We start from the raw sequence: 26,569 nt of genomic DNA, 5'->3' as shown, positions 1-26,569 counted from the left end.
ACATGAAACGAAGTAACTGGCTTGCATTTAGGGGCCATGTCACATGAAAACCCATTACTTTAAAAACTAGATTCACACTAAATGTGGTAAGAGACCTGAGAAACTGAACCAAACTGAGAGAAAAAAATCCTCCAATTTCGCCCTTACTCCTAGGCATACACACTTGAGTATTTTGATGGAAAAAGTCTGGCCACCTTCACACAAATTAAGCACAAGTAACCTTCATCCAGAAGGAATATTAACTTTGAGCTCTATCTATACAACCAGGGTAGATCTTCAATTTTGAAAAGAAAAACAAAAAAAACAGTAACATCAGCCAAAATTCTAAAGTAACTGGTTCATAAAGTAGAACTTTGGAATCAATGGGCTAAGGTAGATTCTGTCCCTAGCAACCCCAATTTTTATTATGAAAAATTTCAAGTTTACATAAAAGTTGAATGGATAGTGCACTATCAATAAACACCTCTTATACCTACTTTATAGATTCAACAATTAACATTTTGCCCTTTTGACTGACCAAAAAAATAGCAGGCATGACATTTCATCTCAAAATAATTCAGTATGCATCTCCTAAAAAGGACATTCTTCCACATTACCACAATATCATTATCACAGCTAGCTATTCCTAGTATCATCCAATGCCCAATCTAAGGAATATTCTGACCCTCTGACTCTAGGTTTCTCTAAGCTTCATCTATGAATCAATTTAAAGCACTCTCGCTTTTACCAAGGGCCAATATAAGAAAGAGCCATATAAACAGCCTGCCCAGACAAATGAATTAAAATGACAGAGTGAAGCAGAATTTCTCTCCCCTATCCCTAATGCAATGAAAAATGTATGCCCTGTTGTTTTAACGCTCCAAATTCACCACCAACCAAGCAAGAAAAGAGGAAATTATGCTATTAACTTCAAGGGGACAGGGAGACACACACACACACACACACACACACACACACACACAATTCTGGTACTACACACAGTGTGGTATGGCTCCTGCCCTTAACCCAATCCCAGAAGTAATACAGACCAAGGAAGGTAAGTCAACAAAATCCTTTAGGCAATAAGACCTGCAAGGTAAGTGAGTAGACTCAGGAAAACCTCTTGTGAATAGGAGCCCAGCAGGACTCTGGCAAAGGAAGAACCAGCTGCTAAAGCCTACTGTCGTTCACAGGAACTGTGCTTAGATGGCTGAGGGAGTCAAAGCCCAAGGGAGCTGGCATGCCCACATGGTAGAGGATAGGTAATAGTATTTCAGAAGAGAAAGCAGAGGTACTAAATGAGGGCTATACTCAGCCTCACTGAGCTCATTCACTTCCCTTATCACAGACTACAGAAAAGATTGAAAGGAGAACCCAATTATTAGACTGTAGCTTGGGGGGAGGAGGACTGGTCATAAATAAGGTAGGAAAGGTAAGAAGATTCACTCTCACTATATCAGAAAGAAGTTGTAAACAGAGCTATACATATTAAGATGAAAAGAAATGCTGTGGCTACAATGGAAACATAAATAGCATGCCCCCCTGCCAAAAAAAGCATATAAAACATAAATGAACTCAGTGTGGATGAAAGTAGAACACAAAGGACAGAGGCAGATTCTCCACAAGTATCTACATATAGTCATAGAAAAAAGTCTTAAGGATGAACTTAACAAAACAAGAAAAGCTTGGAGATGAGATACATAGATTGAGATGAACACAGATTGTAGAGATAAACAAAATAACAAAATAACAAAATACCACTAACAGATTTAATTTAAAATAGCAAGGAATTTCAAGAATTGCAAAATTTAGATAACCTGTCATTTCTTCCACTTCAGACACACTACATTTGTATAGGCAGGCGAGCATGATGATTTTGAGCTTGGCCTCTGAATCCAGATTGCCTGGATTGAAATCTCAGCCCTGCCCCGTATTAATGGTGTGACCTGGGACAATTAACTTAAAGCATAAAAGGTATGGTAAAGATTAAATGAGCTGACTCACATGAAGTACTTAGAATAGGACTTGGCACAGAGTAAGAGCTCAATATTAACTGTCATTATCGTAAACAACTTAATCCATTAACATTAGCTGGATGCAAAAAAGCACCAAGGAATTCATCTTTAGTTGTGTAGGTACTGTCAAAACCATTTAAGTATGTCAGGTGAGCATGTTAAAGCTATGCTCTACAATTAAAGAAAATTAAAGATAGCAAAATCTGTCCATTCATATAGAAATATTCTTTAGAGCTACCCCCTCTTTTAAGGCTGAAATAAAGACCAAAATTGGTTAATATACTAGAACAACAGTTCTCAAAGTTTGGTTTTTGAATCAGTAGCATCAGCATCACCTGGTAACTTGTTAGAAATGCAAACTCTCTTCAGTAGGTTCCACCCCAGACCTACTGAATCAGAAATTCTGAGGATGGGACCCAACAATGTGTTTTAAGATGAGCTCCAGGTGATTCTAATGTATGCTACAGTTTGAAGATCACTGTACTAGATGGTCCTATGATATATACCTCAAATTTAAGAAATACACAGAGATAAATGATTACAAATAACTGTAGGCTAGAAGACTATTCTGTTAAGTGACAGCTGGTATAAGTATATAACCAACATTTTCAAAATATGCATAAATTATATACACAAGCAACCCCAAGCTTATAATGAGTTGTTAAAGACATTTAATTATATTATTTGGAACTAAAGTCAAACTCCTCCTTTAGAAACGATCTTACATACCCTAGTTAAATTCCTAGCTAAGCAACAAAAGCCTTTTAAACCTATAAACACAGAACAAATGATCTTTTACAGTTAAATATTTTCATGGGTAAAAAATTAACCAAAATTCTAACTCAGATCGTTGGAAAGATTCACTTTTCCTACCACAACCTTAGCAATGAGAGAAGACAGATTTCTTCCCACACTGTGATCAAAATAAACATTTTCCTCTTCCTTTCTGCCCTTCTACCTCTGCAAAAATAGAGACTGGAGTTAGGGGCAGGCACCAGGCACAACTGTGATAGAACAGAGGTACAGGAGAGCTGCGATGGAGATGGCAGAGGGGAAGGGTGACAGCTCTAGCACCTGCGCATCTTGGTAACAATACTATGTTTGTGCATATGCTCATGCATATGTCTATGTATAGGACTTCCACAACTTGGATGTTTGGTCTCCTGCTTACAGGTTTTTAATACTTGCAGCCAAAGAAAGAATTTCACAACGAGAGATCTGAACATTAAGATGTTCAGTTAAAAAGAACAGCATTAGTGGGTGAAGGTAAGATGAGAAAGAGGCTATTTACATTGTCAAAAAAAGTATCTCCCCACAAGATATATATTAGCAACAAAGGAAAAAAATAATTGTACCCTAGAGAAACCTGGTAGCGCACTACCTTAACTAAGTGATCTATGTTAACATCACCAGTAATGGGACAGATTGACTTCATATGCTTCCCAATATGAGGCATTGGGAAAGACATGACCCTTTTGTTCTTTGAACAGGCACTACTAACATGACTCATCCCTTTCAGACTATAAGAATTAAAATAATGAAACATCATTATACTTCCTTTTTATATATGTTATATAATAAGTGATTTGTATAGTAATAAACTACTCAGCAGATTTTTAGTAATATGGTATCAATGTTAATTTATTGATTTTGATAACTGTAGTGGTTTTAAGACTTTATTTATTTATTTGAGAGAGTGAGTGAGAGAGAGAACAAGCGGAGGGGAGGGGCAGAGGGAGAAGCAAACTCCCTGCTGAGCAGGGAGCCCGATGGGGGACTTGATCCCAGGACTCTGGGATCATGCCCTGAGCCGAAGGCAGACGCTTAATTGACTGAGCCACCCAGGTGCCCAGCAGATTTCTTTAGAGTACCTTTACACGATGTAAATTTGTGAGCATTTAAAAAAAAAGAGGTATTAAAAGCCAAATCAAATACTTCAGGTGTCAAGGGATTAATATACAACAGCTGATAAATTTTCTGTATAGTCACTGTTGTCAAAAATTAAAATTAGATGCAATCACCAAACTCTGGAGAAAACTGTATTTGTGCTTGTAACAATTTGCAGATACTTTTGGCAGCCTTGTTTTTACAATTGAAACTTATGTATTCTTTTCTATTTCAAGACCTTGGGTTAGGCAAAGATCTCTTAGAACACAAAGAGGAAACCATAAAAATACTGCTAAATTGGAATTAATCAAAATTTAAAATTTTGCTTTTCAAAAGACAATTAACATAATGAAAAGGCAAATCAGAGAAATAATAACAAAAGACAACCCAATTAAAATGGGTAGAGATTTGAATAGACATTTCGATATATGATGATTACAAATGGCAAATAAGAACATGAAAAGATGCTCAACATCACCGATCATCAGGGAAACATAAATTAAAAGCACAATAGGTACCACTACACACCCACTAGAATGACTAAAATTTAAGAGTGACAATAACAAGTACTGATGAAGATGTGGAACAACTGGAAGTCATATACAGGAATGCAAAATGGTACACACACGTTGGAACAGTTTGGCAAAAAGTTAAACATACACTTACCCATATGGCCCAGCAATCCCATTCCTGGGGAAACAAAAACATATTCCCCCCCCAAAAAAAGACTTGTACAGGAATATTCATAGCAGCTTTATTTATAATAGCCCCCAACTAGAAACAACCCCAATGCCCATCAACTGGAGAATGCATAAACTCTGGTATGTCTATCTAATATTGCTCAGCAATAAAGGAACTACTGACACGTGTGCAACAACTTGGATGAATCTCAAAAGCATTACATGAGAGAAACCAGACAAAAAAGAGTACATTCTATACAATTCCATTTATATGAAGTTCTAGAAAAAGCAAAACTATAGTGACAAAAAGCCTATCAGTGGTTGCCAGGAACCAGCAACGAAGGGACAGAATTAAAGGCAAAGGGGCAAGAGGGAACTTTCTGGGGTGATGAAAATATTCTCTATCATGATTGTGGTGGTGGACACACAACTGTATACCTTTGTCAAAACTCATCAAATTGTAAACTTCAAATTGGTGAAGTTTACTGTATGTAAATTATAACTCAAAGCCAATTTTAAAATTTAGTTAACAGCATAAAGGGTTACCCTTAGGGTATTAACTAGAAGGGAGTACAAGGGAACTCTGGGGTAGTGTTCTATTTTTTGATCAGGGCAGGGGATACATGGGTGTTTGGTTTGGAAAAAGTCACTGAGGTGTACAATTATGATTTGTTACTTTCTGTACATTTTATTTCAATAAAAAGTTTACTAGCAAAGAATGCATCCTCAACAGTCTGACTTCATACAAATAATCACAATGATTCAAAATTGCAGCCAAGAAAATAACGGAGTAGAAGAAAAGTAAGGGGGAAAGAAAGCTGAGTTGACCACTAAAATTATAAAGGGATTCAAAAAGCAACCACTTGTCCAAAGTACATTTTCCTATGCGGGGGACTTGACTAATTTTCTGTGTGTGTGTGTGTGTGTGTGTGTGTGTGTCACGCGCACACACACATATATGTGGTTAGGACACAATGGACTTGTGTGTGTGTGTGTGTGTGTGTGTGTGTCATGCGCACACACGCATATATGTGGTTAGGACACAATGGACTTTCCCCAAACCTTACTCAACGTAACCTTTTCTTAAATTAAGTTCACTTTTCTTTTTATTTCTAGAGATATGCATAAGACAAATATACATAGAACATTTTCATTCCAAAATTTAGTTTCCTGCTTAGAAGGAAAAAAAATCTTACTAACCTCTTTCATAAATGATTTGCCTATGCGCACCACTTTTGCAAATAAAATGGGATCATGCGAAAGGTGAGGACCAAGGTAACAGAACATATTGAAGACATCTCTCCTCAAATCTTCAAAGCTCTCTGCTTGTTTTGGTGCCCTCTTATTTTGCAAAGCATTAACAGGTGAACCTTTAGCACCTTTAGGAACGCCAACTCTATAAAAAGAAGCAAAATTTATATGTATACTATACAATACCCCATTTTAAGTTAACACAGTCATATTAATCAGTAAGTAAAGCTTTTCTTGCTCAAATTTGATTTCTATATTTCACTTGTGCCTAACTTTATTAATTAATACCAGATAATTTAGCTGGTAGAAAAAGACAAAAACAATACTCATTTGGAAAAAATCAGAGTTCAGAGAATGTTTCAAATTAATTGCATAAGGAAATCAGAGAAACGCATATTTCAAGTAACATTTAACATACATTGTATGAATTTGGTTTTAGTTAAACTTGGCCAGTATCAGGAATTTGGATATGGGAATGGGGAACAAGGGATGGACCTCAGAGACACTGGAAGATGAAACAGAAAAATATGGATATAACAACAGAGATTCAAGTCAATAAACACTTCTCAATGTGGGTTCCACTACCTAGACTGAGTATGAGGTAGGTGGTGGTAGGGAAGGTGAGCAGCATAATGAAAGAGGGTGTCACACTAAAAAGGACAGCATGCCCAGAGTTCTCACCTGCTGAGCAGGTGTCCCGCTGTGGAGTCACAGGGGTCACTCTTTGAGAAGAAGCCTTCATGGTCCACAGCCCAGGTGGCACTAAAGGCAGCAGCCAGCAGCTATGCACGAGTCACAAGGCTGGGGCTTTTGAGGCAGGCTCTGATCTGTGGGGCTGAAGCCAGAGCTGCTGCCAATACTGCTCCTAAGTATCCTGCAAGTAGGCTGAGGGCTAGAGGACTGGTCGACACAGTAACTAGGGGTGATGAGAAAGGCTGCACTAGCAATTTCCAGAACAGCAGCCTATATGCCAGAAGAGATAAGGCAAGCAGAGAGGCAATGTCCTCACTCAGAGCCACTCAACCCGGGACAGAGGAAATTTACACTAAGTAAAAACCTCAGGAATTCTCTGCCCCCCACCAAGAGAGGAGGAAAAGTCAAAAACAGAAGAATGGAGTTTTCACTCTGTGGAGCAAACCCAACCTAGATGTCTAACCTACAGTTTTCCAACTACACTGCAGCACACCTTCTGCATCACCTGGTCTAGACGTTAGGAGACAAGCCACTGATTAATACATATAAAACTGATACACTCTGTGAATAGTTCTTATCTTCTAATAAAACATACTAAAATATTTGCTTGGTTGGAGAAGACAAGATAAATATGTAGATTTTTTACTGTAGTCCTAAGCTATTTCTACCTCAATGATTAGAAAAGCATACTGTAACATACCTTCGGTAGAGAGGCTCAATAGTTATGTGAATGAGCTTGCAAATTGCAAGGGCTATTAGCTTATGTGAAGCTGCATAGTATGGAGGCATCTGATCCATAATGTTCTGCGCATGCTGCCAATCACCAATCTTTAACAAGGCTTCCAACAAACCAAGTTTTTGGTTGTCAGGTGGCTAAAAATGAACAATTACAGCAAAGAAACTCAGAATATAGACACCAATAAATCTCAATGTTTTTTCATTTAAAAAAAATTGAGCTCAATAACCATAATAATGTATGTCAACAGCTGCCACTCATGGGAAACGCAATGACATTTCCCTGAAGGTACAATCAAGTTTTTTAGCTACTGAAAAATACAACAGGATATGCTCTTTCATTTAGCAGACACAGCCTGACAGTTTATAGACCTGGAATTAAATTAAGTTCTATTTAATGTCTTACTGTGCCATAGGGAACTAGAATTCATTCATCTTTGAGAATCCCCTTAGGACTTGAGAGACATTAATACACAGAGCACATATATATTTCACTTAGGATACATTTTGAAATTTATGTAAGAAAAAACACGGCAGCCTCTTTTGGGAAGGTGCCAATCAGATTAAAAACAAAACCACCTTTGCAAATCGGTATTCCAAAAAACAGATTTCACCATAATCAAAATTAATAAGTTATTCTCCCATAAGTTGATTAACTATTACAAGTTAAATTTCCTAATTCTAAATCCAGAAGACAATGTTAATTTTACAAAAAGGAACCATATATATACCTTCTCTACTTTCTCCTCTTCTTTTTCCTTTTCTTTCTCTCGTTCATCAATTTTTTCAGAAGACAATACAACCATCGTAAGTTTTCTAACAATTTGCTTAGCTTCCACAATTTCTCGTTTGTGTTCATCCATAATGCAATTATCAGCTGGAAGAAGCTAAAAATGGTTCATTAAAGTTTCATAAAACAGCTAATACTATTTGCACATATAAAAAGCAAACACTATCTACTCTGAATTGATAAAATTGTAAATAAGGTCTAGCCTATTAACGACCATGATTTGCCTTCAAGATAAGTTTCTCTCCATTATTTTCTTATAATCTAACAGGGTTAAGTATCTGAAATTTGTACACCTTTTAAAATCAGGTAGCAGTTCAAAGTTCCATGTCTTCTTTCTGTTAGAGGTCCTACATTAATACAATACTACAACAGCGATGCTTACCATTGAATGTATTAGATTACCCAAGAAAATGTATAACTGTTCCATTAAAAATATCACAGATTTCCCCTTTAAAGGTCAAACTCCAAATTAAATAAAGTACTGCATATGGATCCAATTTGGGAGACATGAGCTACTGAATTACATGAAGGGGTAATTTAATTCCTCTAGATGAAAAATCTCAAGTAGAAAAATTATGAGCAACTTGACATCTCACTTTTCATTTTCTAATACCTATTTGATGACTTAAGTCACAAACTAGTTTCTAGCTTATTACAAAAGAGAAAGTAATATGTGTATAGTCAACCCTCCATTATGAAAAAGGACCAAATATCTCCAGTACAGCCATCTTGTATGAGTGGAAGAAGGTTAATGTAGATATTTCATAAAATAAATCAAAAAAACCCAGACACAAGGAAAAATATAGCCAACAAACCATAGTAGTTTCTGCTAGGCACTATGGTAGGCTATGAAAGAAATGTTCCTGCCCCCAGAAATACATAATCTACTTCAGTAACTAAGTCTAATGCAAAGTAAATAATCACTAAACAATAAAATGAAACATAGTAAAATATTAAACTACATATTATACACTTCATCCCATTAGTCAAAAATGGGGGCAGGAAAAAAGTCACTAAGGACTGATGGCAAGGAGTAAGCAAGACTTTTTCTCATTCTTCCTGCTCTCCACTGGCCAGCGAACCCATTTTTATTGCTTTACTTATGTACCTGCCAAAGGTCCTCATCTTTTACCTAGATTAATGCAACTGCCTCTAAAAAATCTCCCATTATAATGAATAAACTATAAGTTTCTTTTTTTTATTATTTTAAGTAATCTCTTCACCCAACGTGGGACTCAAACTCACATCCTGGAGATCAAGAGTCGCACACTCTACCAACTGAGCCAGCCAGGCACCCCTGTAAGTTTCTTTTATAGTTCCTCTCAATTCTAGTTTTGTGTATTTTGAGAATATGTAATTAGGTGGATATAAAGTTACAAATGTTTTATCTTCCTGTGAACACAATTTTATTTACTATTAAGTGACTATCATTTTTTGCCAAAAAAGTCCATTTTGTCTAACAATAATAATTTCCCTGGTATATTTTTCCCACCCTTTTACTTTCAACCTTCCTTTGTCCTTAGGTTTTGGAAGTCTCATGTGAAAAATAAACAATAAACTGGTTTTTAATCCCATCTGAAAATCTTTGACAACTTAACAGGAACACTTAGGCCGCTCGCATTTATTGTTAAACATTTCAGTAATAAATCTATCATCATCTATCATCTTTCCATTTGTCCTAACAGTCTATACTTACCTATAAACTCATACCTGTCTTTGAATTCCCCTTTTTCTGACCAATTTTCCATGTTCTCAGTTTGTAACATCACTTTTCTACTTTAAACCTTGAATGGCTCTCTACTCCCAACAAGAAAAAATTAAAACTCCTTACTATGGCACTTAAGGCCCTGCAATGTTTAGCCCCAATCTACTTCTCCATCTTCATCACCCCACATACTAGCCTAGGCTCCAACCACTCTGAGCTTCCTGATGTTCCCCTAAGGCGATAATGAAGCCCCTTCAATCCTCTTGCCTTTATACTCAGTTAATTCTACCTACAAAACTTCCCACCTTTAAAGCCAGGCCATTACCATCTCATCTACCAACATCTCAGTTCAACATCACTAGTTTGAAAAAGCCTTCCAAAATCCCCCCCAGACAGACATGGTCACTATCTAAGATATTCTGAGCCCCTACAGCACTTTGTGAATACCTCCAATAGAGTAGTTACTATATAATGCAAAATGTTTTCTCCGTTGCTAAACTATGGCTGCTTCCAAGGTAGAGACTAAGTTTTATTCAACTCTGTAACCATAGTACATGAGAGAAAAAGTGATTTCAAAGACAATGAAGATGGTATCAGCTTTGGACAGGTTTAAGTCCATAGATGTCCAAATGTACAACCAAATAAAACAGGAATTTCTATACTACAAACCTAGTTTTTTCAAACTGACAGGCTAAACTGTTGCTAAACTGGAGGTCATCAATCACAATCATACATACACTCTTCTAAATCCTGTATCCAACAATAAAAGCACAATACTAGTCATTTACTACCCAGTAAAAACACAAGAAAAGCCTTAAAAAAATATACAGACTTGCCCCATTCATCTTGAATGCCTAAAATTAACATTTTGGGGAGAAGGAAAAAGTATCTAGGTAATCCCATATTTCTGATAATTTGCATATAAGAGAAGTCTAAAACCACATTGGTTAGAACTTGGCCTCTCTCCCCATGAGATATACCTTGCTGACAATTAAGAACTTTAACTTCATATCCAACCTCAAACTCTGTAAGAGTGACAGAGGGTATTTAATTTCCATAGTTTGTCAAAGAATTAAATTCATTTACTTCATAAAGTAAACACAAAGCAATAATGCATTAGGGCTTCAAAAACTAAAACTTGAGAGCCTGACCAACCTTGAAGTGCTATATGGCTGCCTACTCCTCTTCCCACCCCTGGGATGGACAACCAAATATTCTTAGCAGCCCACTTGACTTACATGTACATAAAGATCATCTAAATCAATAAGATTAAACTGTAGAAGTACTGCTGCAACTCTGTATAAAGATGAAGGAGTCTCTCCATTTGGTTCCTTGAAAAACAAAAAAAGTTTCTATTTAGTGCATAAAGTAAAACTAAAATCATATCCTTTACCTACCAATAATCAAGAACAATTACATCAAATAACTAGATCAACAATAAGCTTCGTTGCTCTTCCTGATCATACATGACATCTGAACTGAGGACAAAGATAATTAGGTCAACATCCCTTTTCACACTGGAACATTTTCTGATGAACACAAAGGTTTCAAAAATGGACACATTTTACAGTGCATGCTAGTATTTCAACAAAATCTGAAAATCAAATAGAATAAGTGAGATTTTATACTGCATAATACTTAGTTTTGGGTTTTATTTGTGTGTTTTCTTAACTTGCTTTTTCAAGTAGTTCTCAATGGAGATGCAGACAGACAAGAGTGACAAATTTGGAAGTGCTGAACTATCTGTGTCTACTTTATACTTTTCTCCCTATTCTTTTACTTCTTGGGTTTTGTGCTAAATATATCTGCTTGTCAACTGATTTCCCCCTTCAAAACGGGTGTCTATACATATTACACATGGATAAATCAACATTTTAAAATACAGAATGGCCAATTCCAGTGAACGCTTCACAGAAACAGAAGGATCTTTGAATCAAGACTTTTCCTCTAATTTTTAAACTGCTTGGGATCAGCTGAATGGAAGACTGAAGTCATGACAACTGGCAATTACTAAATGGCCAAATGCGAATAAAAAGCAAACAGGGACAATACATTATGTTCCGCTCCTACTCAACACTGGAAACAAGATCTTTGTAAGGTTCCCCACAATTGTAATAGGTGCTATGGATATAACACAGGAAGCTAACCAAACTAATGGATATCCTATAAAGAACGCATTGTTCACTGTATTTCTTAAGACAGGTTAAGTCTTCCATTTCACAATAGTTTAATTCTAAATGTATATAAATGGTTATTTAGTAACAAAACATTTTCCTCTAAAAACAAATGGTGGTCAAGGTCTCAGAGCAAACCCACAAAAGCTTATTATCTGACTTGAATCCACCAGGCATACGCTCATTATTCCCATTATCTCTGTCACAATGAGTCCACCACAAGAAGCCCTTGACTCCCAGGCCAAACATAAACTCCCATACTCTGATCTTCATATTGCTCTGTACAATCCGTTCTGTCCTAACCCATCTTTCTGCATTCTTGAAAAAGTTCCATGGACTCCTCTGGAATTCATAATCCATCCTCAGCAAAACCCCCTATATATCCTGAACTTCTCCTCTAACTGTTCCCTTCACTTTCTTGCTCAAACAGAGCCTAAGACTCGCTAGGAACACCACTCTCACTGTAACCCAGTCAAGTGGTAGCTCTTTTCCCCAGACCCCTCACACTACTAGGCCTGGAGGTGGGGTATGAGTCATCTTTGCTTTTTATAGTTTTCAGACTATTATCCCTCCACCCTCCCCTAAAGCCCACCCAGCTTTGAATTTCCAATCGCTCATTATCCCTCACTATTGCTGTGATCTAGTTTCATTCCATTGTGGTCAAAGAAAATATTTTGTAGGATTTCAATGTTTTTTTTTTTTTTTTTTAAAGATTTTATTTATTTATTTGAGACAGAGAGAATGAGAGAGAGAGAGCACATGAGAGGGGAGAGGGTCAGAGGGAGAAGCAGGCTCCCCACTGAGCAGGGAGCCCGATGCGGGACTCGATCCAGGGACTCCAGGATCATGACCTGAGCCGAAGGCAGTCGCTTAACCAACTGAGCCACCCAGGCGCCCCAGAATTTCAATGTTTTAAATTTATTGAGACATGTTTTGTGGTCAAAGATAGGGTCTATCCTGGAGAACGTTCCATGCACACTTGAGAAGAATACGTAATCTACTGTTGCTAGCTAGGTACTGTTCTATATATGTCTGTTAAGTCTAATTGGTTTATAGTGGCTGTTCAAGTTCTCTATTTCCTTTTGTCTAGTTGTTCTATCCATTAATGAGAGTGGGGTATGGAAATTTCCAACAATTATTGCAAAACTATTTCTCCTTGCAATCCTGTTAATGTATGCTTCATATATTTTGAGGCTCTATTTGGTGCAAATGTGTTTATAACTGTTTTATCTTCTTCGTGGGCTGACCCTTTTATCAATATATAATGTCCTTTGCTGTCTATTGTAAAAATTTTTGTCTTAAAGTCTATTTTGTCTGATATTAGAATAGCCACCCCAGCTCTCTCTCATGGATACTATTCGCATAGGATTTTCCACTTTGAACATATTTCTATCTTTGGATCTAAAAGTGAGTTGCTTATAGACAGCACATAGTTGAATCATGTTTTATACATTCTGCCAAACTGCCTTTTGATTACAAATTTTAATCCATTTACATTTAAAGTAATAACTGACAAGGAAGGACTTCTGCCATTTTTCTATTTGTTTTCTACAGATCATATATATATATATATATATATAGTTGTTGTTCCTCATTTCTTCCATTAGTGCCTTCTTTTGTGTTTGATTTTTTTTTTTGTACCCTTTTGATTCCCTTCTTTCCTTTTCTATTTTTTTAGTTATTTTCCTAGTGGTTACCTTGGGTATTGCAAGTGATATTTTAAACATAATAATCTAGTTTGAACTAATAGCAATTTAGCTTCAATAGTATATAAAAACTCTATACCTATACACCTCAATCCCTCCCCCTTTTATATTGTTACATTGTTTGCCAATTAGATTTATAATTATTGTTTTATTACTTTGTCTTTTAAATCTTGTAAGAAAAAAGGAACTACAAACCAAAAAAATACAGTAATGTTGGCTTTTATATTTACCTATGTAGTTACCTTTACCAGTGTTCTTTATTTCTTCATATGGCTTCAAGTTATTGTCTAGTGTCCTTTCATTTCAGCCCAAAGGACTCTCTTTAGCATTTCTTGTTCTTTTAAGGTCTACTAGCGACAAATTCCCCCAACTTCTGTTTATCTTGGAATGTCATAAACTACCATTTTTGAAGGATAGTTTTACTAGATACAGAATTCTTTGACAGTTTTGTTCTTTCAGCACTTTATGCCATCCTACTGCCTTCTGAAGAGAAATCACCTGTTAATCTTATTGAGGATCTTTTGTATGCAATGGGTCACATCTGTTTTGCTTTCAAAATTCTTTGTCTTTCAACAATCTGAGTATAATGTGTCTTGGTGTGGCTCTCTTTGAGTTTATCCACTTAGTGTTTGTGGAGCTTCTTAGATGTGTAGATCCATATCTTTCATCAAATTTGGGAAGTTTTCAACCATTTTTTTTTTTTTTGTCCTGTCCCTTTCTCTCTCCCCTCTGCTTCTGGGAGTCTAATGTACATATTGATATTGGATGGTGTCCTATAGTCTCTTAGACTCTGTTCATTTTTCTTCATTCTTTTCTCTTTCTGCTCCTCATACTGGATAACCTCAATTGGCTCATCAAGTTGGCTGACTGTTTCTTCAGCCTTCTCAAATCTGTTGTTATAACCCTCTAGTGAATTTTTCATTTATCATACTTTTTGACTCCAGAATGTTTGGTTCCTTTGTTCATAATTTCTATTCCTTTTTTGATATTCTGCCTGGTCTCCTTTAGCTCTTTGCCCATGGTTTCCTATATAGATCATAAGCATATTTAGGACTGGTGATTTAAATTATCTAATAAGTCCATCACCTGGGCTTGCTCAGGGATAGTTTCTATTTTCTTTTCTTGTGAATGAGCCATACTATGTTTCATTGCATACCTCATTATCTCTTGTTGAAAACAAGATATTTTGAATATTATGTGGCAACTCTGAAAATCAAATTCTGCCCCATCTTTGGAGTTTGTTGATGCTTATTGTGGGTTACTGTTGTTTGCCTGTTTAGCGACATTTTTGTAAAGTCTATATTACTGTCATGTGCGGTCACTGAAATCTGTGTTCTGTCAGTGGAGTGGTTAGCTAATGTTTTGAGTTTTCTTAAAGGCCTGAAGCCAAAAATAAAAAGAAGAAAAAAAAGAAAAAAAACCACTCTCCCAGTCTTTGCATACTAGCTCTGTGTTTGGGCATGCTTCAACACTTGGCCAGGTCATTTACAATTCTGTCTTAAGTCTTCACCTCCTGCTTGTGCAGAGCCTGAAGGCCAGCCAGAGGAAAAAGCCTAGGATCTTCTCAGTCCTTTTCTGAGTAGGTATCCAGTTCTGGGCATAAGCACGGCCTTTTGTTCCAATTCCCTGGTACATGCTATTCCCCCGTATTATCTCCTTATCAACCTTCTTTTTTCCCAGGCTTTCAGTCTCTCTATTGCTCGTCTAACCGTTGTCTCTCACTCCAAGCTGCTAAAGCCAGTAGTTGTGCCTTAGAATCCTTTTGGCAAAAGCCACCCCAGCTCTGGAGATGCTCCTAATCAGGCAAAACAAAAACAGGCCCTTGCACAAGTCCTTCAGGGAACAGAGAGATCGCAACCCACAATTCTTTATGTCCTCTGGCATTAGCAATCTACACTAGGAGTGCAGACTTCTATCTTCAGGGCCATCATCGATCTGGGTGTGAGGCAATTTATAACATCACAGTGCTCTCTTCCCCAAAGCAGCAGCTTCTTTCTTCACCCAGCCTTTCCTTGACTGTTGTAAGTTTTTTACTAAATTCCAGAATTCTGTAAAAGTTGATTGACAGTTTTTGCCAGTTCATTAGTTGCTTTTATGGAGGGACAGAGCTCTGGAGTTCCCTACTCTGCCATTTTCACTCATGTCCTACTGTTGCCACCTATGGACTCCTGGGTCACTGCCCTTCATTTAGCAATGATCTTATAGGTTCTGATTCACTGTCATTCCATCCAACTCTATCCTTTTTTAATTGTTGGAGATTTTCATATATATGTAAGTGATACTTCCATCATCCTGACCTCTTGGCTCCTGGAACTCCTCTCTTCCAAAGATCTTCTCCTCTACCCCATCTGAGCCATTCACTCCATATCCTAAACTTTAATATTACCAATACCTACAACCCCTCCAAAATGTCGATTTCACATATCTACCCTCAAATGAATCCTTAATCCTGCCGGACAGTCATACTCTATTTCTCTCATTCATTCACTCTCCTACTCTCCTATATAACTACTTCCTACCTTCTTTACTAACCTCTCCTAACCTCCAATACCTCCTCTCTCAGCTGATGACCGTATTTTCTATTTTGGCAAGAAAACTGGAGCAATCAAAATTTCTACAAACTCTCACCATCACATCCATCCACCTACCAACAACTGTACCTACATATGCTGCTACCTTTCCAACTATTATTCTAGATGAACTCTCTATGCTCCCATTTAAAGTCAATCCATCTACTTATGCCATAAACTCCATTCTCTCTATCCAAGAACATTACTCCAATAACTCTCTCCTACATCACCAGTTTTCTTCCTTTCTACTCAATCATTCCCATGAGCATAAAAATATGTTCTCTCTCCCTCTTCAAAAAATAATCTCTCTTGAGCTCACTTCCCCTGCCAGCTACCTTTGTGACTCTTTGTAACAACTGCTTTAGAGCTGTCTACTCTATTTCCAACCTACTCTCCCCATTCTCTTAACACCACCCCAACTTTACCAAAATGGCTAGTTTTGCCCTCCCTGATGATAAAGCCAATGACCAAATTTTAGTCCTCATCTTAAATGACCTATCAGAGGCATTTAACAAAGTTCATCATTCCTTCTTCCATTTAGCTTCCAAGATGCTATATTCTTTTTTTTCCTCTTACCTTATACATTACTTCTGTATCTCATTTGCTGATTCCTCCTCTTCTCCAGGCCCTTTAACATTGGAGTGCCAAGGCTCAGCCCTTGGTTCTCTTCTCTTGTCTCTCTATATCCAACTCTTGGTGATTTCAGTTAGTATCACAACTTTAAATATCACCTACATGTTTCTGACATCTGTATTTCTATTTCTAACCCAGTCCTTTCTGATTACCAGATCTATACATCCAGTTATTTACTCAACATCTCACTTGGATATCTAAGACATCTCAAACTTAACATACGCAAAACTGAAATTCCTGATTTCTACCCCCAGTACACCAAACCCATTCCACCTGAAATTTACTCTATCTCAGTTGATAATAACACCATCCTTTTTGCTGCTCAGTCCAAAAAAAAGGTTAGAAATAACCCTAACTCTACTCTCTCACACTCTGTATCTAATCAATCAACGAATACTATTGGCTCTACCTTCAAAATATACTCAGAAGCTCATCAACTTCCACTGCTACCTTAACAATATCGATTCTTTGATAACCTAAGTCAAAATACACATGTACACGATGTCTTCTGTCTCTCTTATCTCTCTCTCTCTCACATACACACATACTGCTCATGTCACCTTTACTCTGATAGCTAGTAATTAATGGGGGGGGGTGGGGAATGAAGCATTCATCCTGCCTTTCCAGTAGGAACTGTATTTCAATGTAACCAAGCAACCCAAGTTAATAAGGGACAACTCTTCTTTACAGAGAAATGATAGCTAATAAATGTGGAAAGCATGATAACATCAGTAAATCAACAATTTGGAACACCTAAGGAAATAACTGACTCAGGCAAGGATCATTCATGTATTCTAAGCCACTTAATGTAAGGTTAATGAAAAACTGGATATTCACAAGGTGCCAAAGTATCAACATACAGGTAACTTCCTATTAAAATGGGGGGAAATGTCACTGTTGAATGGAGGGATTAGACTGTCATCAACTTACTGGAACATTAAAAGTCAGACAGGCATGAGATGTTACGTGATATGAAACATAAAGCACAATCTGTGAAGTCTTTTGCAATTAAATATTTTACCTGAACATAGTCAAGCTCTGAGACCTAACTCTAAGTACATAAGACAGACTGGGGACAAAGAACAAATTTAACCAACCATGAAAAAGCAATCAGATAAATCTAATGCTTGGAAGAATAATGTAGTCTTCTATGGTAATGGTGTCTTCAACAAGTCGATGCCATTAAGGAATGAGAGGGGACACTATTCTGAATTAAGAGACTGAAGAACCCTAACAAATAAAACACATGGCCTCTGACTGGATCACTGTTTGAACAAAACAGTTATAAAATGTACTTGGGAGACAATTTGGGAAATCTGAATATGGTCAGAGTTTGTTATAGAATAGCAATCTAGTAAGATATAAAACTGGTATGATGGTTATATAGAAAAAGTCCTTACTTTTAAAAAGTACCAATTAGCGTATTTAGGAGTAAATGATATCTGTAATATAAATTAATATTTCCAAAAAAGTATACCAACATGTTAATAAACTTACTTCTAGGTGATGGGATTACACTATTCACTCTTTTCTATATGTTTGAAAATGTTCATAATAAAATGAAAACATAAAAGAGAAACAAAATGAAAGAACTAAGTCCGATCACATCACTCTCCTACTCAAAATCCTCCAATAGCTTCACCCAGTATCAAAGCCAAAAATCTTGCAGCACTAGCTCTATGTGATGTGGTCTCTCAGCTCTGACCTCATCTCCTACCACTCTCCCAATCAGTCTGATCCAGCCACACTGGTCTCCTTGTTGTTCTCCAACACATCAGGCATGCTCACACCTTAAGGCCTTTGCCTAGAGCCTCTTCCCCAGATATCTGCACAGTTTAAACCTCACATCCTTCATTTCATTGCTTATATCTATTTTTTCAGTGAGGTATACTCTCACTGTTCTATGTAAAATTGCAACCTACCACTCCAGCACTCCCACTCTTCCTTACCCTGCTCTATACTTTTTTTTGCCCCATCTCATTGATCACCTTCTAACATACCATATAATTTACCTCAAATATAAGCATCATGAAGGCAAGAATTTCTATTTGCTTACAGATGTAGCCCCAGCACCTAGAACACTACCTGGCACATAAGAAGTGCCCAATCAAATATTTTTTTTCCAATTTTTTTTTTTTTTAAGTAATCTCTATACCCAATGTAGGGCTCAAACTCACAACCTTGAAATCAAGAGTCTTGTGCTCCACCAACCATGCCAGCCAGGTGCCCCACTGATCAATATTTTTTTTTTTTTTAAGCAGGCTCCACGCCCAGCATGGAGCACAATGCAGGGCTTGAACTCATGACCCTGAGATCAAGACCTGAGCTGAGATCAAGAGTTGGACACTTAACTGACTGAGCCACCAGGTGCCCCCAATCAACATCTCTTAAGTGAGTGAATTTAAGTTATAATAATGCCTAGCCATGATACCACTATTACTACTGTTGTGTTCTGAATCCAGAAATTAAAGGGCTGTGATATGGGTGAGAGTCATCATCTCTTTCCTCTTTCCTGTGGCAAGACAACTCCAGCCAAGTTTATCTTTTGGTTCCCTCACACTTCCTAGTACTCCTTTCCTTCTGTCCTTTGTGCTAATCCTCATGCTGTCCCTAAGCCCTCTATCATAGCCATCCCTGTTAGGAGAATCAAGCAGACGTGCCTGCCAAATTTTCCAAAGTGTGCTCTCAAACTGCCTACATCCCCTGCCACCCTTCCAAGTCAAAACATCCAGTATAGCTGATCCCAGGTTGAAACTAGGATAAAATCACTCTCACTGACTTCATGGCATAAATAATCAGCTTTGTCTAGAAGTCCTAGCACTAAGGGAAAAAAAAAAGTCTGTTCATCCAAATAAGTCCCAACTGGTGAAAATACGGGTTGTGGGCAAGGGGAATGAACATCTTCAGATAATGATAAGAAGAGGGGAGGGTGGAGTAAGGCAAGGGACCAATACACAAGGGTGACCATGTATGCCTAGGAGCCAATTCCCAGGCTTACATGCCCTAAGCACCTCTTCACTTTCATGGTTGTCCTTATTTTACCTCTCAGACCACAAATTATCGAAAATCTTTGACATTTTTTCCTCTAACCTCAGTGGTCCTTAAGACTACAGATTTGTACAAGATAGCTCAGGCAATAGAAACAAAGGAATGGTGTTACACAGAGCAATATAAGGGTTACTCTTTCCAATAATAGATTATTTCTAAATCAAATGTTCCTTGCTGGGTATTTCTTATATAAGAAAAGGGCCCATCATCTATTTAAAAAAAAAGATTATTCCATGGGGCGCCTGGGTGGCTCAGTCGTTAAGCATCTGCCTTCGGCTCAGGTCATGATCCCAGGGTCCTGGGATCGAGCCCCGCATCGGGCTTCCTGCTCGGCGGGGAGTCTGCTTCTCCCTCTCCCACTCCCCCTGCTTATGTTCCCTCTCTCGCTGTGTCTCTGTCAAATAAATAAATAAAAATCTTTAAAAAAAAATTAAAATTAAAAAAAAGATTATTCCAACACTGTCAACCCCCCAGGGATATTTTAATTCAGCTCAAAAGTGTTACCATTATGAGGAATATTTTCATATAAAAATTTCTAAATTCTAAAACTCACATTCAACTAATAATACTTGATGTTATGCAGTAGGTCATCATTATTCACTGTAATATACTCTGAAACCTACAGTCTCCAAAGCTGTAACCTATATTCTAATTAATTAAGCCCAAGTTAAATTTCAGCTACCCTGTCACTTTAGCGATTGGCTTCATGTTCTCAAACTCAAAGCAATCATGGTACCTCTTAAGATGTGATAAATACTTCAACTTCTCTTCCTTGTACTAAAAGTGGACTCCCTGGCTGCTGGTAGGAATGGGGAAAGTTGCCATCACTAATTTTTGAACAAAGATGAAGTACTCTTGCCTAAAAACCCTGCCATGTGTCTTGTTTGGTATCAAAATGCTATATGAAGTTCTGATCTGATTTCTCTTCTGGAGCATCCCAGAAAATGGAAAATAAAAGATAAGCAGAGGCAGTAGGTGGTGTTATCATTTGAGAATACTAAAAGAAATCGTCTTACTATCCTGAATTTGAGCTCCAGAGGACAGGAAAAGACCCTCTTTACCAGAGTATCCTCAGTGCCTAGCAAAGCAAGAGCATATCATAAACATTCCATAAATGAGTATTTCTTGACTAAGTATCCCAGGCAGGTAGACAAATTAGGAAAGCTATACCAAAAGGATGGACAATAGAGGCCTTATTACATTAAAATCCTCCATGCTATCATGAAAGTTATCTTCCTAAAAACATAGATCACTCATTTACAATTAGTGAGCATTTACTATAGGCTAAGCAGTAAATTAATCCAGAGAAATTATTAAAATATAGACCCCACCCTAAATGGCTCACAATCTGACAAGGGACACAGATACAGTTTATGCTAATATAACCTGATAAGTGCTAGAAGTCTGTGTCAAGTTTTATGAGAACAGAGATTAAGAAATAACTAATTCCACCTGGGTGAAGTGACAGCAAGACTTTACAGAGCAAGTAGCACTTGATCTTAAAGAATAAACAGGAGTCCTCAAGATGAGGAAAAGACAGGTGAGAGGGTTGAGTAAGAAGAGTTTTCTAGTTATAAGGAACTGCATATAAATAAAGGTCTATATATACTAATGTCTATACCTAAATTTAGGAAATGGCTAGTAATTTAATAGGACTAGAATATTAGATTTGAGGGGGGAAAACCACTAAATATGAGGCTGGAAAGAAAGAATGGGGCTAGATTGTGAAGAGCCTTTTCTGCCATGTTTAGAAGTTTGAATTTTATCCTGCAAAGGTTTTTGAGCAGTGGTCAATTTGATTTCTTTTAAAATATAACAGTAGTAATAATATGAAAGACAGACTGAAAGAGAAATAGAGGCAGACTTGCTAGATAATTATTATAGTGATTTAAGTGAAAAGTAATGTAAAATATGCCTCAAGAATTTATCCACATCCATAAAAAAATTCCTATGGTCATTGCCTATATAATAAAATTCTAACTCAACACAGTACCTTTGACAATCTAAAGTGTGCCTACCTTTCCAACTTCACTTCTTGTTCTTTCTTTTCCCTATATCTTACAATCCAGCCACATCAGACTATGTACCATTTCTTCAATCGGTTATATACATTCATACTGCCATGTCTTCACTCAGTTTATTTCGAAAAACAACTCTCAACAAACTCCTACTCATCCTTCAAGGACTGGGTTAAAAAAGAGTTGTATCTATAAAGTCTTCTCTGATTCCATCTCTCCCAAGGCAAAAATTTATTATGCTTTGCTCTAGGCTTTCACATCACACCATTCATACTACTAATATAGTACTTATCATATGGCATTGTTAGCTATCCATTTATCTACCTGCTTTGCTAGAATGGCTGAGCTGAAACCAATCATTTACAAATAAAATTCAAATTAAGTTATACATATAAAACCATGAGATTTATCGATGTCTGTGTATACACACACACACACACATACACACACACACACATTTTTTTTTTTTACCTGGTAAAACTTGAATTTGAACCCAAGAATATGACACAGTGTTTGCGGTTCACACATACTCATGTAAGATTCTAATAAAGATATAAAGAAGTCATCATGTTCTGGCCTGCATTCAAACACTTCTAAAATGACATCCAAAACTCTATTGGGATCCAGATTAAAGCATCCTGCAACAGATGAGATACACACAAATTCAAAAGTGATTATACATCATTTCTAATAATTAAACCATTAATTTTCAGGGACAACTTATATAACAAGATAAAATGTTTTTAAAAACAACTTCTTTTACAAGTTTGCTTCCCCTGCATCAGAGGATAATCTTTATAATTTTCAAGATGATCAAGTCCACTCCCCATATTTTACAGATGAGAAATATGACTTGCCCAGGATTACAAAGTGGGTTAATGACAGAACTGGGGCTGGAGCCCAGGACCTGCGACACACAGACAAGTAAACTTTCTTCTATGCCACACTGTCTCAGGTCTTGATTACTCAGGCTAGTTAAAGAGATCCACATTTTTAATTCTCAGGAAAATATGACAATCAAAAATGCATTTACAAGTTAGGCAACTAAAGGGTTTTCTTTAGTATTTCAAGAAGCATTTGGAATGTTGGTAAACAATTAAAAGTTCAGGTTCATAAAAGCAGAACATCATTTTTAGAATAATTTCTTAGTTTATCTTACATACACAACAAAACTATAAAATATAAACCGCACCACTGACTTATATCTATGGTTTTTGGCAGCATTCTAAGGAGAAAACAAGTATACTACTGATACTGAAGAGATGAAAGAACACCAAGGAGTTGGGGACATAACCAAAGAGCGTAGATAACACAAGCAAAGAGAGGAGGAAAACGATCTAGGCAGAGCCAGAAAAGAAAGGAAAAGCAGCACTGAATAGGCGCCGATGGCTACTTATCCTTGCTAATCTCATGAGGTAAAGCTAAAGAGGGCCAATGGACACAGATTTAGTAGACATTCCTACCAGCGACCCTATTCTTAATACATTATTAATTCCATTTGCATCCAGCTTCACCTGTTACCATATATTATAGTGCAGTCCTATCATATGTGCATTTAATTTATGAGAATTTGCACAAAACAAAAAAAGTGAAAGAGGGGCGCCTGGGTGGCTCAGTTGGTTGGGTGACTGCTTTCAGCTCAGGTCATGATCCTGAAGTCCCAGGATCGAGTCCCGCACGGGGCTCCCTGCTCAGCACTTCTCCCTCTGACCCTCCCCCCCCTCATGCGCTCTCTCTCTCTCTCTCTCTCTCTCATGCTCTCTCTCAAATAAATAGAATCTTTAAAAAAAAAATAAGTGAAAGAAATAAATTTAAACAATACAGGAGGTTCCACCCACCATTCCTCTCAATAAAACATATGCTTATGACCCAGAGTGAGCACGAAATATCAATCTACTGTTTCCTCAGTTTATATCAATTCCCATATGCCTTGCACATCAAGCTGAATGGAATTCTAGAATTTTAAATTACATAGTTTTCATTAGACATAGCGCCTCCATGCAAGCTAACCACTTCATTGGGGCAAATAAATAAATATTCCTTTCTTCTAATGCTGGAGGAAGAAAAAACAACTGTGTTGAACTTAGAAATCTTAGTTCTGAACACTGTATTTTATAGATGACTTAAGAGATTTTTCAAAGAAAATTCTTATATAACCTATTATAAGAGATTTCCAGAGTTACTTTTATTAACTCCACACTTAGTTACATTGAATGCTATAAAACTAATATCTGATTCACAGTATCTTAGCAATCACTTGGAAAACCAAACTCTCCAAATATAAAAAGTATTTCTTTCCTCGTTTTATGAAATCCAAAGTTAAGAATACATTTTCTTCTATTTCTCATACTAAAGGGAAAAAAGACTAACACAGTGATTATGTCTCACTGAAAAGAGCTCCAGATTTTCATAAATTCTCCAAGGAAATATTTACCTAAAGTTCTGAGAAAAAAACTTCTAAATATTTTTGTCTCTCTCTGTACCCTCCAAAAGTAGCCTATGAATGTAAAAGTCACTCCAGAATAGCAAATGGAATTTTTAAAGGCTGTTGGTGGAAATATAAAATGCAAAATGGCACAACTACTTTGTAAAACTGGCAATTTCCTTAAAAATTAAACTTACAACTACCCTATGACCCAGCCATTTCATTCTTAAGTATTTACCCAAGAGAAATAAATGTCTATGTTCATACAAAGACTTGTACAAATGTCTTTGATAACAGCTTTATTTATTTTCTTATAACAGCTTTATTTATAATAGTACCCTCTCAAATGTCTATCAGCATGTAAATGGACAAACTGTAGTACAGTATAACTGTCATATATACAGTAGACTACTACTCAGAAATAACAAGAATAATACAAGCAAAAACGTGGATGAATCACAAAATAATTATGCTGAATGAAAAAAGCCAGACCAAAAAAAAATACTCACTATATGATTCCATTTATTAAAAAAATTCTCAAAAATGCAAACTAATCTATAGTGACAGAAAACAACCAGTGGTTACCTGGAGAGGGGGAAACAGAGTGAAGGAGGATGAAACACAAAGGGGCAAGAAGAAATTTGGGGGAAGGGGGTAGTGGTAAATGTGCATTATCTAGATTGCTGTGATGTTTTCACAGATGCATACATGTTATAACTCAAACTGTACACTTTAAATATGCAGTTTATTTATGCCAAGTATGCCTCAATAAAACTGAAAAAAATGCCTCCAAACTGTTCTAACACTGACAGTAAAGATTGTGAAAGTAAGACCTAGCAAATTCTCTAGCCTTATAACTGCTAATTTACTAAATATAAAAATCCAATCACCAAATAAAAATACTCTATCAGAGATGACAAAAGATACATTAAATATAATTTTGAAAAAATTGCTGGTTTATAATTACCCATCAAGCTACAACTAGAACATGTTACATGGGAATGCTGTGCTTCATGAATCACATTGCTTTAAAGTTTTGTGGTTTTTTTTAAGATTTTATTTATTTAGGAGAGAGAGTGTGTGAGAGAGAGAGAGCACGAGCAGGGTAACGGCGGGGGAAAAGCAGACTCCCCCGCTGAGCAGGGACCCCAATGCGGGGCTCGATGCCAGGACTTCAGGATAATGACCGAAGCTGAAGGCAGATGCTTAACAAACTGAGCCACCCAGGCGCCCCTAAAATTTGTATTTTCAATGTGCTACAGTGTGAGCCACCTTCATTATGTTTTTTAACAGTATTACTGCATCAAGGCTATTCTATCAGTGATCCGTACTGTCGACTAACTACCAGTTTCTTTCTAGATGCAATATGAGGCAGTAATCTAAAAGAGAAGATATGTACCTTTATTTATAACAGATATCAACCTTTGCATCTTTCACAAAAGAAAAACTGGCTTATGAATTTTCTATTAAGTGTCTCAAGTTTAGTGCAACCAACTAGAATGACCTTTGCTCCATAAGATGGAAAAAGTAACCAAACCATGTATTTAGAAAATGATTTTTAAAACCTTAAAGATCTGCTAGGTAACAGTTAAGCTATTTCATATAGAATAAGACTCTAGTAACAATCAGTAAGCTTGGAATGTCCAAAATAATTTTTTTTTTCTAATGGCAGCTGTCGGTAGAACATAGGCACTCTTGTGCTCAACCATCTTAGAAAGGCTTTTGTCTAGCCCAAACATCAACAGTCATGTGATCTTGAAAGAGATCATAAGCCTAGCTCCCCAACTAGGCATTATATAGCTGGTGTAGCTACATTAAGGATATATACACACATATAATGCCTTTATGTCTTCTGAGGAATAAACAGGGAACCATATTGGAAGGGAACAAGTAGAAAAATAAAAAAGTGGTAGAGCTGTAATGGCCATGGATGCATTCCTTCATTTAAATAAACATTAAATAACCACCTGATACGTGCCAGGTGCCTGTGATAGGGAGATTAATAAAATGCCTAAAAGAGAGTTCACACCTTTTGGATGACGTCTTTTTAGAAATGCGCTGAAGAAGTAACTGAAGTTTTCCCAAAGATAGACAGGATGACACTAGTCATTATTAGAGCAAGCGATTGTGACTAGAGGCAAAAAAAATATTGATTAAACTGACAATGGCTGTTGGAGGAATATGCCAAATGGAGATTCCTAACAGAAAAAAAAAATCCCAAGGTAATATTGTAAACATGACTGGGAGAGATGTCCAACCC

General features: G+C 36.8%; 1 protein-coding gene across 16 annotated transcripts in view; it reads right to left on the bottom strand.

The window, feature by feature from the left end:
* THOC2 (THO complex subunit 2) overlaps nucleotides 1–26,569 on the bottom strand; it is a 116,109-nt gene that overhangs the window by 49,393 nt on the left and 40,147 nt on the right. For all 16 annotated transcript variants that reach the window (XM_078064429.1, XM_078064434.1, XM_078064438.1 and 13 more), the window contains 5 exons: nucleotides 22,356–22,522; nucleotides 10,974–11,066; nucleotides 7,972–8,127; nucleotides 7,206–7,378; nucleotides 5,762–5,957 (listed from right to left, as the gene is read on the bottom strand). In XM_078064429.1, the coding sequence (XP_077920555.1) occupies nucleotides 5,762–5,957; nucleotides 7,206–7,378; nucleotides 7,972–8,127; nucleotides 10,974–11,066; nucleotides 22,356–22,522 (785 nt within the window). The remainder of the gene's footprint in view (nucleotides 1–5,761; nucleotides 5,958–7,205; nucleotides 7,379–7,971; nucleotides 8,128–10,973; nucleotides 11,067–22,355; nucleotides 22,523–26,569) is intronic.

This window comes from Halichoerus grypus, chromosome X (assembly GCF_964656455.1).
Source record: "Halichoerus grypus chromosome X, mHalGry1.hap1.1, whole genome shotgun sequence".
NCBI lineage: Eukaryota > Metazoa > Chordata > Mammalia > Carnivora > Phocidae > Halichoerus > Halichoerus grypus.
Note: the sequence above shows the minus strand (reverse complement) of the source record. Positions and strands in the feature narration are given on the sequence as shown.